General features: G+C 41.7%; 1 protein-coding gene across 1 annotated transcript in view; it reads left to right on the top strand.

Annotated features, from left to right (window-relative positions):
* Positions 1-11740, top strand: part of LOC139415568 (rho GTPase-activating protein 18-like) — a 35337-nt gene extending 23597 nt beyond the window's left edge. Inside the window, exons 5-15 of the mRNA XM_071163677.1 lie at positions 427-593; positions 3552-3717; positions 4360-4451; positions 4653-4730; positions 4970-5129; positions 5500-5582; positions 5683-5889; positions 5999-6145; positions 6615-6742; positions 7074-7129; positions 9325-11740. Of these exons, the coding sequence (XP_071019778.1) occupies positions 427-593; positions 3552-3717; positions 4360-4451; positions 4653-4730; positions 4970-5129; positions 5500-5582; positions 5683-5889; positions 5999-6145; positions 6615-6742; positions 7074-7129; positions 9325-9419 (1379 nt within the window). The 3' untranslated portion in view covers positions 9420-11740. The remainder of the gene's footprint in view (positions 1-426; positions 594-3551; positions 3718-4359; positions 4452-4652; positions 4731-4969; positions 5130-5499; positions 5583-5682; positions 5890-5998; positions 6146-6614; positions 6743-7073; positions 7130-9324) is intronic.
* The last annotated feature ends 2411 nt before the right edge of the window (positions 11741-14151 follow it).

Genomic DNA, 14151 nt, shown 5'->3' with positions numbered 1-14151 from the left:
TTCGCCAAATAGCAGCATAACAATAAAGGTTTGAAATAAGACTGCTTTGAAATAAATGGAAGCAGCAAAACAGTGAGCGGACCTCCCCTTTTTATCATTATTTTAGCCTGCACTCGTTATTAATTTGGATGTTCGTAAAAGCCTCCATAGTCTACCTTAATATGATATGCCCACGGGGAGCAATTATGGTGCCTGTAACGGTATTTTGACATAGTATATATTAAAACAAGTTGTTGTTTCATTTTGATTCAAATTATATTATAATTAATTACTCTTTTTAAGTCTTATCAATAGTGAATTCAATCTAGCTTATTGACAACGTTTGGCATGTCCATGGCTCAGATTCACACTGGTGTGTGTGTGTGTGTGTGTGTGTGTGTGTGTGTGTGTGTGTGTGTGTGCGTGCGTGTGCGTGTGTGTGTACAGGTCAGGTGGTGGGGCAGGGGAATGGGGCTGGCCCTTCTGAGCAGAGTGTGTCTGAACCTGAGACTGACATCAACCTAGAGCTGTCCTTCTCTGATCAGGCCCTCATCTATAAGGAGGACTCAAAGGCCAGCAGTGAGGCTCTGACGGACACAGACGATAAGCTACCTGTGAGTAAACATTAACACCACCACACAGATTGACTGAGCCTCTCAGCTGGAGTAAAGTTTACATGTCAAAACAGGAAGTGTCACACGTCAAAAATATACACACAACATGTAAAGTGTTGGTCCCATGTTTCATGAGCTGAAATAAAAGATACCAGAAATTTTCTGTATGCACAAAAAGCTTATTTCTCTCATATTTTGTGCACACATTTGTTTAGATCCCTGTTAGTGAGCATTTCTCTTTTGCCAAGACAATCCACCTGACAGGTGTGGCATATCAATAACCTGATTAAACAGCATGATCATTACACCGGTGCATCCTGTAATGGGGACAATAAAAGGCCACTCTAAAATTTGCAGTTTTGTCACACAACACAATGCCAAAGATGTCTCAAGTTGAGGGAGTGTGCAATTGGCGTGCTGACTGCAGGAATGTCCACCAGAGCTTTTGCCAGATAATTTAATGTTAATTTCTCTACCATAAGCCGTCTCCAACGTCGTTTTAGAGAATTTGACAATACGTCCAACCGCCCTCACAACCGCAGACCATGTGTGTGGCATCATGTGGGCATGTGGTTTGTTGATCTCAACGTTGTGAACAGAGTGCCCCATGGTGGTGGCAGGGTTATAGTATGGGCAGGCATTAGCTACGGACAACAAACACAATTGCATTTTATCGAGTGGCAATTTGAATGCACAAAAATACCGTGACGAGATCCTGAGGCCCATTATTAGGTTACTTTTTTAAAAGGTATCTGTGACCAACAGATGCATTTCTGTATTCCTAGTCATGTGAAATCCATAGATTAGGGCCTAATTTATTTATTTCAATTGACTGATTTCCTCATTAACTCATATGAACTAAAATGTAATTCAGAAAAATCTTTGAAGTTGTTGCATGTTGCATTTATATTTTTGTTCAGTATAATTAACATAATAAACAATTCCCGTTGAAATCCGTCTGTTTAAACTAGAGATATACATTTTTTTGTATGGGCTGCGTCTCAATCCACCGCATTCGCCTACAGTGCCACCAGAAAGTATTCATACTCCTTGATTTATTTCACATTTTGTTGTATACAGCCTGAAATAGATTTATCTGCACACAGTACCCCATAATCACAAAGTGAAAACAAGTTTATATTCAAAAATTACATTTATTGAAAATGAAATACATAAATATCTCATTTACATAAGTATTCACACTCCTGAGTCAATAATTTGTAGAAACACCTTTGGCATTGATTACACTCTAAGAGCTTTCCACACATGGATTGTGCAACATTTGCTGATTATTCTTTTCAAAATTCTTCAAGCTCTATCAAATGGTTGTTGATCATTGCTAGACAACCACTTTCAGGTCTTGCCATAGATTTTCAAGTAGATTTATGTCAAAACTGTAACTCAGCCACTCAGAGAAACATTCACTGTCTTCTTAGTAAACAACAAAGATTTGGCCTTGTGTTTTAGGTTATTGTCCTGCTGAAAGGTAAATTCATCTCCCAGTGTCTGGTGGAAAGCAGACTGAACCAGGTTTTCCTCTGGGATTTTGCCGGTGCTTACTACATTCTGTTTTTTTAAATCCTGAAACTCCCCAATCCTTAATGATTACAAGCATACCCATAACATGATGCAGCCACCACTATGCTTGAAGATATGAAGATATTCATGTGATTTATTGGATTTTCCCCAAACATAACACTTTGTATTGATACACCATCCAAAGTGTAATTAATAACTTCACCATGCTCAAAGGGATAGTCAGTGTCTATTTATTTTATCTGCCAATAGGTGCCCTTCTTTTTGTGGCATTGCAAAACCTCCCTGGTCTTTGTGGTTAAATCTGTGTTTGAAATTCACTGCTCGACTGAGGGACCTTACAGAAAATTGTATATGTGGGGGACAGAGAAGAGGTAGTTATTCAAAAATCATGTTAAGCACTATTATTACACACAGAATGAGTCCATGCAACTCATTCTGTGACTTGTTAAGCGAATGTTTACTCCTGAACTTATTTAAGATTGTCATAACAAAAAGGATTGAATCAAGATATTTATTTTCATTTTTTATTAATTTTTAATTTATGTAATTTATAATTAGTTTATTAATTTGTAAACATTTCTGAACAAAACATAATTGCACTTTAACATTATAGGGTATTGTGTGTAGGCCAGTGACAAAAAATATATTTTAAATTCAGGATGTAGCACAACAAAATGTGGAAAAATACTTCCTGAAGGCATAGTATGTTGGCCTTACGCATCCGCGGTAGAAAGTGGCAGAGCTACTACAGCGATGTTTGCCAGACCAAGAGACATCCTGAAAATTGTTCCTCTCACGAAAACTAATGTAGCATCCCAACTAATATGACCACTGTATGGAAAGAGGAGACTCACAAACACGATGGTGTTCTTCGTTTTGCCCATGACTCCCATGGGCCCCAGGGGCCTCATCTGAAGTCTGTGCCAACTTCTGTCTGTAGCATCCGAACCGTTAGGGCTTCAAACGAATGAACTCTCAGGAACACGACAGTGTTCTCCGTTTGTTCTACTACCCTCACAGGCGTCACGGGAATCGTCTGAATGTAACCCGGTATTGGTTTAAAAAATGAATGGAACTATGGAAGTAGTTTTTTGCCCAAAGAAATGTCAACAACAACAACAACACAAATCCTGAGCTTTCTTATGTCTTGTTTCTTATATCCCCCCCCTGCTTGTGTACTAGTGTAAGTTTTATATGACATTGAATGCTGCCGTTTGCACAGATGATCAATCAGAACCTTTGAGTACTTTTTGTCTAATACATTTCACAGTCCAAACTATTCTAGCCTACTTGTGCATTTGTCTCTTGCTCTAGGGACACCTGGTGGTGACATTAAAGTATAACCACAGATACTCAAATTATGTTGGGTTTGCTAACTTGCCTATGTTAACTTCTGCTTCTCTCTTCTCTGTGTGACAGAACTTCAAGCTAAGCAGAGACAAGACTGGGCTGACCAAGATGGGGGACCTGTCCCCTCAGGATATGAAGAAGGTGCACCGCCTGGTACTGATAGAGATGACCGCTCTGTTTGACACGGCAGGCATCGACCTCAAGGCCCACAAAGCAGTCAAACTCAAGGTCAAAGGTGAGCCAGTATGCTACAACTGTTAGCATGGAAGTACTATATAACAGTATATCTAAGTGCCCTAATAACTATCCCATTAACTATCCCATTTTGAGCTATAGTTCGAATCAGAGTTTAATTATTTGTTACATTTTTTCATTTGGTTGGTTTCACATTGCCAAATGTCAAACAAACTAAAATGCCTAAACATGTGTTCATGCAGGTAATTTGTTTATTGGAGAAAAATGCTCACGTTAAATCCATCTACGATTATCAAACTTCATAGGCCTAGTACAACATATGGGAGGAAACGGCACAATAATCTACTCACATGCTACTCACATAATGTTTCAGGTATTTGAAGTTATTTAATCCAATGCTCGCATTCAAGTGGTTCTTTCCCTGTATTTGGTCCGGACTGTGTTCCCACCTGTAGCGAAACACACCATGGTACGAATGGACCACCCTTTTTGAGCGAACCATGGTGTATTGTTTAGTGCGCTCCCGAGTGCGGATAGAGTGTTCACACCTGTCCAAACGAACCGAACTAAGGGGGAAAACACGCCAGGGTTTGGAAAAAACACTACAAACCAATTTGCTGTGAAAGCCCCCTTAGTCTCAGGAAGCTCTGAGGAAATTATGTTTGTTGTGTCTGTGTTCTAGAGTCTGGCCTGTTTGGAGTTCCCCTGGCCACCCTATTGGAGCAGGACCAGAGGAGACAGCCAGGGACCAAGGTGCCAATCATACTGCAGAGGGTGAGCAGCACAACCTCTCAGTAACACAGTTAGGGATCCTGGTGCACTGTAATCTGATCCCGGTTCACTTTAATCCTACGGTATGTCTAAATGTGTGCCCTGAAGTAGAAATCTCTGCAGTTTGCTGTAGTGGTGATGGTATTCTCATGTGTGCTGTTGATTTGGTGGTTAAAGCTTATAAGAGTGTTCTATTGTTTCCAGCTGATCTTTCACATAGAGGAGGAAGGTCTGGACACAGAGTGGCTTCTACGGATACCCGGATCAGCCACAAGAGTCAAGGTCATTGTTCATCATTGTTGATAGATGGTTTATGGTTTATGCCTATACGATGTCTGGGCAAGGATTTGCATGCTGTAAAATCAGCATAATGTAACAATAGAGAAATGAACATTTGGCTAACTGGAGGGGCTGGTGTGGTGACAGACTGTGTGGAATTTATGATGAGTGTTGTACTGTAGGCCTATGTGATGAAGCCTACAATGTATGTGTGTATATTAACATATGTGTCCTGTTGGCAGGCGGTGCATGTGGAGCTGGAGGGGAAGTTCTATGAGGGCCTGTTCTCATGGGAGAGTCTGAAGCAGCACGATGCAGCCAGCCTGCTCAAGCTCTTCATCAGGGAGCTGCCCCACCCACTGCTCACTGTGGAGTACCTCATTGCTTTCATGGCAGTGCTCAGTCAGTCCCATTATATACTGCACTACATTATGCACCAGACTTTCCTTATGCTACACACTTTCTCATAATGGTGCACTATATGTATACTCCACAGGAGGCTGCTGAGAGAAGAACGGCTCATAATAATAGCCGGATTGGCACAAATAGAATGGTATCAAACACCTGCATGTTGGATGTATTTGATACCATACCAACTAATTCCGCTCCAGCAATTACCACGAGCCTGTTTTCCCCAATTAAGGTGCCCCCAACCTCCTGTGGTATACTCGTTCACAAATGTAGCTTGATTCACATTGAGTTTTATCATATGTTGAGTTATGGGTTAGTAAACCAATCCATTGTGGATGTGATTTAATTGCTTGCCTTACAGAACTGCCCACTAAGACGCAACAGCTGCAGGCTCTCAACTTAGTGGTTCTGCTACTTCCAGAGTCCAGCCGTGATGTACTGAAGGTAGATAGAACTGCTTTCTCTGTGCTAGTTTTCTAGCCAATACAGTGTAGACTCATGGTGTCTGTTGGACACAATATAATGTATCTTATGATGGTTTCAGGCGCTGATGGAGTTCCTTCAGAGGGTCATAGACCACAAAGAGCAGAACAAGATGACCTTGAACAACGTTGCCGTGGTGATGGCTCCAAACATATTCATGTTTAAAGGCTTCCGCAACAAGATCAGTATGCAGCAGGAATTATCCATGGCCACAGAGACCGCCAACATCGTCCGACTGCTCATCCGATACCAAAACCTACTCTGGACGGTACGCTCCAGTCTTCTACCTTTTGACATAGATACTTTATAGGCCTACTGTAGTTGAAATTACACTTTGGTATCATATTTGTAATGTTATTATACATTTTTCACTTCAGATTCCTAAATTCATAATGAACCAAGTCAGGAAACAAAACACGGAGAATCAGAAGAAAATTAGCAAAGAGCGTGCCATGAGGAAACTCTTAAAGAAGATTGCTTATGACCGAGAGAAACCCGAAAAACAGGAGAAACCCCCCTCAGAGGTGAGAGCAGCAGAAAACAAAGGAGGCCGTCTGTCTAGCACCTGTGTATGGTAACTGAAAAGCAGTTATGGCTGAGGGAACACCCATGCTCCTGAGTGAATCAAGAGGATAATATGCGAATGACTCAACTCAAATGCCTTCTGCACTTCCTGGTTCAACTAGGTTAAAAGGGAATGGCTCCCCTGTGACGCCTAGTGGACATATGTAGAACTGTAATGTTTTTGTTTGAAAAATTACTTAATAATGAAGAATATGGATTTATGACGAAATTGTATAATTTAGCATAGAATTTGAATACCTTCAAAGTATATTGATATTGAAGTGCAATTTTCAAGAAACGCTTGATATGTTGTACAAGAATATAGCTGCTGTACAGTTTGTATTGGTGTAGTATGAAGTACAGTAGCTACACTATAGTGTGTACACTATTATGATGGTTAGCGGAGACGTGTCTGTTGTCTATCCTTAGGCGGACAGTAGTTCTCAGGGCTTCATCAGGGTCCAGGCCCCTCAGTTCTCTAAGGTCTCCATGGCTGTCCAGTTGACTGAAGAGCTGCAGGCGTCTGACGTCCTCAGTCACTTCCTCAGCCAGAAGAGGTGAGACCAACACCCCTCCCTCTCCCCTGTCCACGTCCTCCCTGGGGAACTACTGTCAAGCCCGTCATACACCAAAGGATTGCATTTTGAGTCCAGCTAAATTACAGTACAGAGGCATTTACACCCTGTGTGTGGTATAACTGAGCAGCCTATAGAGACTGTTATTTCTGCTCCAACTCAGTTGAGTGACACTGCATGGCATGGCTCAGATTTCCCCACATCTGTTACATAAAACTAAAATGTCATAGCTCTGACATTGTATTGGAATGTCACTCTATATTTGTAACATAGGTTTTTATTTATCCCTGACTATGTCATCTGTGTGTTCTAGCTCTGTGTCTGTGAAGAGAGAAGACCTGTGCCTTTATGAAATAGGGGGCAATATCAGTAAGTATTCCATGGTGGTGTGCAGTCATTCAACACACAAACCATCTCAAATACACTGAGTGTACAGACTGACCAGGTGAACCCAGGTGAAAGCTATGATCCCTTGTTGATGTCACTTGTTAAATCCACTTCAATCTGTGTATATTAAGGGGAGGAGACCGGTTAAAGAAGGATTTTTAAGCTTGTAGACAATTGTGACATGGATTGAGTATGTGTGCCATTCAGGGATGAATGGGAAAGACTAAATATTTAAGTGCCTTTTGAATGGGGTATGGTAGTAGGTGCCAGACGCACAGGTTTGTGTCAAGAACTGCAACGCTGCTGGATTTTTCCCGCTCAACAGTTTCCTGTGTGTATCAAGAATGGTCTACCACCCAAAGGATATCCAGCCAACTTGAGACAACTATGGGAAGCATTAGAGTCAACGTGGACCAGCATCTCTGTGGAACTTTTTTGACACGTTGTAGAGTCCCTGCCCCGATGAATTGAAGCTGTTCTAAGGGCAAAAGGGGGCGCAACTCAATATTAGGAAGGTGTTCCTAATGTTTTGTGCACCTTGTATTCTGTGGCATTAAAATACAGTTCCAGTCAAAAGTTTGGACTCATTCATGGGGTTTTCTTTATTTTTATTATTTTCTACATTGTAGAATAATAGTGAAGACATCAAAACTATGGAATCATGTAGTAACCAAAAAAGTGCTAAACAAATCAAAATGTATTTGATATATTAGATTATTCAAAGTAGCCACCCTTTGCCTTGATGACAGCTTTGCACACTCTTGGCATTCTCTCTACCAGCTTCACCTGGAATGCTTTTCCAACAGTCTTGAAGGAGTTCCCACATATGCTGAGCACTTGTTGGCTGCTTTTTCTTCACTCTGCGGTCCAACTCATCCCAAACCATCTCAATTGGGTTGAGCTCGGGTGTTTCTGGAGGCCAGGTCATCTGATGCAGCGCTCCACCACTCTCCTTCTTGGTCAAATAGCCCTTACACAGCCTGGAGGTGTGTTGGGTCATTGTCCTGTTGAAAAACAAATGATAGTCCCACGAAGCTCAAACCAGATGGGATGGCATATCACTTCAGACAGCTGTTGTAGCCATGCTGTTTAAGTGTGCCTTGAACTATAAATAAATCACACAGTGTCACCAGCAAAGCACCCACACACCATCACACCTCCTCCTCCATGCTTCACTGTGGGAACCACACATGCGGAGATCATCCGTTCACCCGCTCTGCTTCTCACACATACATGGAGGTTGGAACAAGATTTCCACCGGTCTAATGTCCATTGCTTGTGTTTCTTGACCCAAGCAACTCTCTTCTTCGTTTTGGTGTCCTTTAGTAGTGGTTTCTTTGCAGCAATTCGACCATGAAGGCCTGATTCACGCAGTCTCCTCTGAACAGTTGATGTTGAGATGCGTCTGTTACGTAAACTCTGTGAAGCGTTTATTTGGCCTGCAATTTCTGAAGCTGGTAAGTAATGAACTTATCCTCTGCAGCAGAGGTAACTCTGGGTCTTCCTTTCCTGTGGCGGTCCTCATGAGAGACAGTTTCACCATCCCGCTTGATGGTTGTTGCAACTGCACTTGAAGAAACGTTCAAAGTTCTTGACATTTTCTGAAATGACTGTCCTTCAAGTAATGATGGACTGTCATTTCTCTTTGCTCATTTCAGCTGTTCTTGCCAGAATATGGACTTGGTCTTTTACCAAAAATGGCTATCTGTATACCACCCCTACCTTGTCACAACACAACTAATTGGCTTAAAACGCATTAAGAAGGAAAGAAATTCCACAAATTAACTTTTAACAAGGCACACCTGTTAATTGAAATGCATTCCAGTTGACTACCTCATGAAGTTGGTTGAGAGAATGCCAAGAGCGTGCAAAGCTGTCATCAGGGCAAAGGGTGGCTACTTTGAAGAATCTCAAATGTTAAATATATTTTGACTTGTTTAACACGATTCCATATGTTATTTCATAGTTTTGATGTCTTCACTATTATTCTGCAATGCAGAAAATAACAAAATAAAGAAATCCTGGAATGAGTAGGTGTGTCCAAACTATTGACTGGTACTTTTTTTTATAGATATGACAACATCCTACAGTAGACTCAGACCATATTCAAAGCGTCACCTTCCCAATATGTCAGACAGTACCTGATTAGTTCTTTGCTGTGTGTTGTTCCTGAACAGAGGAGCGCTGTCTGGATGAGGATACCTATATGAAAGACCTGTTGGAGCTGAACCCCAGTGCAAAGTGGGTCATCAAGTGGATCATCCAGAGATAGGATACTCACACCCTGCCAGCCATGTCTTAAAGGTCCAATGCATCCATTTTTTATCTCAATATCAAATACTTTCTGGGTAACAAATAAAGTAACTTACTTTGATTGTTTTCTATTAAAAGGGTATAAATGAAACAAAAATAGCTTATTTGCAAAGGGCAATTTCTCAAGCATGAATTTTGATAGGACTGTCGGGTCTGAGTGAGGGGCCTGATTGCACGAGCCTAATGGGAGGGATATGTAACCTGATAACTAGCCGTTATTGGCAGAGAGGTCGCTAGACAGGCCTCACTCCATCCCACTGAAACAGGCTGAAATTTCAGGCGGTCTTTTCAAACGGCTCTTGCACTAAAAGGGCATTATCATAATTTTTACAATTTGACAGACTTTTTCCAACCTCATAGTGTGGAAATGTACATTCACTGTCCAGTTTATTAGGTACATCCATCTAGTACCTGGAAGGACCCCCCTTTGCTTCCAGAAAAGCCTGAATTCTTTGTGGCGTGGTTTCTACAAAGTGTGGCGTTCAAACATTGCTCAATTGGTATCATGGGTCCTAATGTGTGCCAGGAAAACATTCACCACACCATTACACCACCGGCACCAGCCTGTACCGTTGACACCAGACAGGATTGGTCCATGGACTTATGCTGCTAATGCTAAATGCTGATTCTGCCATCAGCATGATGCAACCAGAACCGGGATTCGTCAGAGCAGGCAATGTTTTTCCACTCCTCAATTGTCCACTGAAACCACTTTATGTTTTTAGCTGATAGGCGTGGAACCTGATGTGGTCGTCTGCTGCAATAGCCCATCCGTGACAATGATTGACGAGTTGTGAGTTCCGAGATGGCGTTCTGCACACCACTGTTGTACTGCGCTGTTATTTGCCTATTTGTGGCCCGCCTGCTTGCGCGATTCTTGCCATTCTCCTTCTCCATTCTCCTCTCTCATCAACGAGCTGTTTTCGCCCATAGGACTGCCGCTGACTGGATGTTTTTTTGCATCATTCTTGGTAATCCATAGACACTGTCGTGCGTGAAAAGCCCAGGAGGCCGGCCATTTCTGAGATACTGGAATCGGTGTGCCTGACACCGATGATCATACCATGCTCAAAGTCCCTTAGCTCACAAATTTTTCCCATCCTAACGTTCAATTGAACGCCTCAATTACTTTCTGCCTGCTTTATATAGCAAGCCACGGCCACGTGTCTAATTGTCTATTGGTGCGATGCATCTTTGTGAACGGGGTGTTGTACCTAATAAACTGTCCAGTGAGTGTATATACAACATAGGAAATCACGTTATTGAGTGCACTGGGCCTTTAAAGGATAACGGACAGAGGTAACGTTAAGGCTGACCACTGGACCCAGCAGGACAGGTATTACAGAAGTGTTAAAGTTGTTGTCCTTTGGTGCTGTAGTTTAGAATACAGTTTGAAATGTATGCCCTGTGGTGTGTTAGGTCCACATGTGTACAGGGTACTTACTGTTTGGGATAAATCACTCCCCTGATTGACATGTATGCTACTGGTCCAACTGCCAAGAGCTTGAGGAGTTGAGGAGAGCCACTGAACTATAATCTGTGGTGGTATTGATCAATACAGTAAATGCCCCAAACCAAGAAAACAACAGTTGAGGAAACAGTATATTGTAATGGATTGTTCTAAAAATGACAGCGACAATGTTTTTACATTCAATCATAGACATTTAAGACATCATTTAAACACTAATATGATTTTCTTTACTCTGCAGCTTATTCTCCATTGTAAGATAACTAAAACGTAGCATACAGGCCTCCCCAAACTACCAGGGTCAATTCTATTCTATTTCAGTTTCAGTCAATTCAGGAAGTACCCTGACATTCCAATTCTCTTCAATGCTTTTCAATTGGGAAAAATTGGGATTGGAATTTGGTTTACTTTCCTAATTGACTAGAATTTAAATGGAATTGACCTCAACCCTGCTAGCTAAAATTGTGTTCATATGAAGATGTGTTGGGTAGAACCGGTTCTCAAGCTGTGGTCCTAAGCTAGCATTCCAGGTCGCTTCCTAATAACATTAACATGTGCAGTTCTCAAAAGGTACTTTCGATGGAGGGATCAGTTTTGAATAATGCAATGTATGTCCGATCATTTCAATTTAGAAAACATGAATAACATTATTTCAGATATGTACTGTATTTTATACACTCTACCTGCCCTTATGTTGTTCTTGATACTGTGAATAGGACTTGAAATATGTTCCATTTGATGTTGTATACTGTGTTATACTGCTTCTGAAATGACCACTAAACTTTTTGTAAATAAATGTGTAATTGCTCCTATTTAGTGTGTAATGTTCTCATGTATACACAATAAAATACATTAAAAACAACAATAATAGAAAATCAAAGGGAACACATTTTCCCAAAGGAGAATATTGTGTTCTGTTTTGCTTGTGCCTACACGAGTAGTCCATGTTTCCTTTGATGGGCCTGTATAGTGGCCTGGAGGGCTTGGCTGTAGTGGTGGAAGGGGACTTGGACAAACTGAGGTGGCTGGTGCTGGTGCTGGCTAGACTTTACTAGGCCAAACACAGAGGTCACCATGGGGGACACACAGAGAGACATGACGCCACATTTCATATTTTGAAAGTCAAAAGAAAATGTGTGCACTTGTGGGTTGGAGTGAGCTTTGTGCAGCATGCTAACCTTTACTGCTGTTCCTTTTCCACGGTGTCATCCAGAATACTTGTAATGGGATGTTCTTAAAAAGAAGACATTTCTGTTGGAGAGCCAAAGAAAACAGAAATGTCAAGGGTATACTGTAAGCAAGGTTACATTTAGTCTACAATTTACAGGACAATTTGTGAATCATTTGAGATTACGTTGAACATGAAAACAAATGTGAACTCTGCCTGGGGGGGTCATGTGCAAACATCTGAGGGAGCAAAGTACATTAGAGAATGTTGAATTCAAACATCTTTTTCTTGCAGTCTAGAGACATAATAATTGTTCAAAATTCAATGTATTTTTTTCCTGCATATATAAGCATAATTCTTGAGCTGTCTGTATCGACCTGACTGCCTCTGTCCTCCGTGTATCTTTAAACAGAACCCCACCTAAACATTGCCACACAATGATGTCCACAACACAAATACAACAAGCAGTTTGAGATGTAAATGCTAATGCCTGGTGGAGATTATAAGAGGACATGGCTATTTAGGCCAGATCCTTCTTCAAGACGTTCAAAGATGACCAGCATTGTCAACAGTTCAACACCTCAGGAGTAAAATCAATTGGCTTTTCATAGCTGAGCATTCAGAGGTCGAGAGAGGTAGAGAAAGAGAGTGCTCAAGAGAGAGATCGAGAGAGAGAGTTGTTCTCACTTTGAGCTATGTTATCATGTGCGCTCCAGCTCGACTCCACACACAGTTAAGATATCATACCTTACCTGACTGGGTCATGGTGATGTCCACGCTGTCTGTACACCAGTGCTGAGCTGGAGTGGAGCTGCCGTAGAGCTCCAGGATGGTTCTCCTCTCTCTCTGCCCCAAGGAGAGGACTCTTTCCTGGGTCAGTCTGAACAGAGCCCTCATTATGACAACCGATGCAGAGCAGCACAGGATGGATGAATCAGTTCTACTTCTACACTGGGATGTAGTGGTACACTCTCACTATAATCTCACTTCCTTAAACTCTCTTGGGTAGAGGGCAGTATTTTGACGACCGGATGAAAGCGTGCCCAAAGTAAACTGCCTGTTACTCAGGCCCAGAAGCTAGGATATGCATATACATGAGAAAACACTCTAAAGTTTCTAAAACGGTTAAAATGATGTCTGTGAGTATAACAGAACTGATATGGCAGGCGAAACCCTGAGGACAAACCATCCCAACAACAAAAGAATTGGGCCTACCACTATTTTCAATGGCTATCACTTTTATTATAAGGCCAAGTACCCCCAGATTGCAGTTCCTAGGGCTTCCACTAGATGTCAACCGTTTTTAGAAAGAGTTTCAGGCTGGTTTTTGGACAAATGAGCCGGAAATTGTAGTTTTTCTAGGTGGCTCCCATTTTGGCTGTAGTGTTTCCAAGCGCGTGGAAGAGAGCGCGTTCTTTGGAATTTTTCTCCGGGAAAGACTAACGATTCTCTGTCTTAAATTTGATTGTTTATTTACATATTAGGGTACCTAAGGTTTGATTGTAAACGTTGTTTGACTTGTTTGGAAAAGTTTATTAGTAACGTTTGGAATTCATTTTGTATGCATTTTGATGGAGGGAAACTAGGTGGATTATTGACTGAAGTCAGCTAAACTGAGTTTTTATGGATATAAAGAATGACATTATCGAACAAAAGGACCATTTGTGATGTAACTGGGACCTTTTGGAGTGCCAACAGAAGAAGATCATCAAAGGTAAGGCATTTTTTATATCGCTATTTGTGACTTTCGTGTCGCACCTGCCTGGTTGAAATATGTTTTTCAACCCAGCCGAGGTTGATCAGAACCCGACTTGTGTCCAGGTGGCATAATGCTGCCCCCCAAGGATCTCCTCTCTTGATCCATAGCCATATTGAGGCTTTTACAGCTGCCTTGATGTTGTTGCTGATGGCTCTCCTCGTCTTCGATCCATTGATGCTGAGTGTACTGTGGGCTCTGGAGAGGGATTGCCCAGCTAAACCACTACAGCCTACCTCGATAGGCACACATCTAGCCTTCCACACTCTGCTTCCAACAGTCGATGACCAGTCCCTCGT

This window comes from Oncorhynchus clarkii, chromosome 8 (genome assembly GCF_045791955.1).
Source record: "Oncorhynchus clarkii lewisi isolate Uvic-CL-2024 chromosome 8, UVic_Ocla_1.0, whole genome shotgun sequence".
Lineage (NCBI taxonomy): Eukaryota > Metazoa > Chordata > Actinopteri > Salmoniformes > Salmonidae > Oncorhynchus > Oncorhynchus clarkii.
Note: the sequence above shows the minus strand (reverse complement) of the source record. Positions and strands in the feature narration are given on the sequence as shown.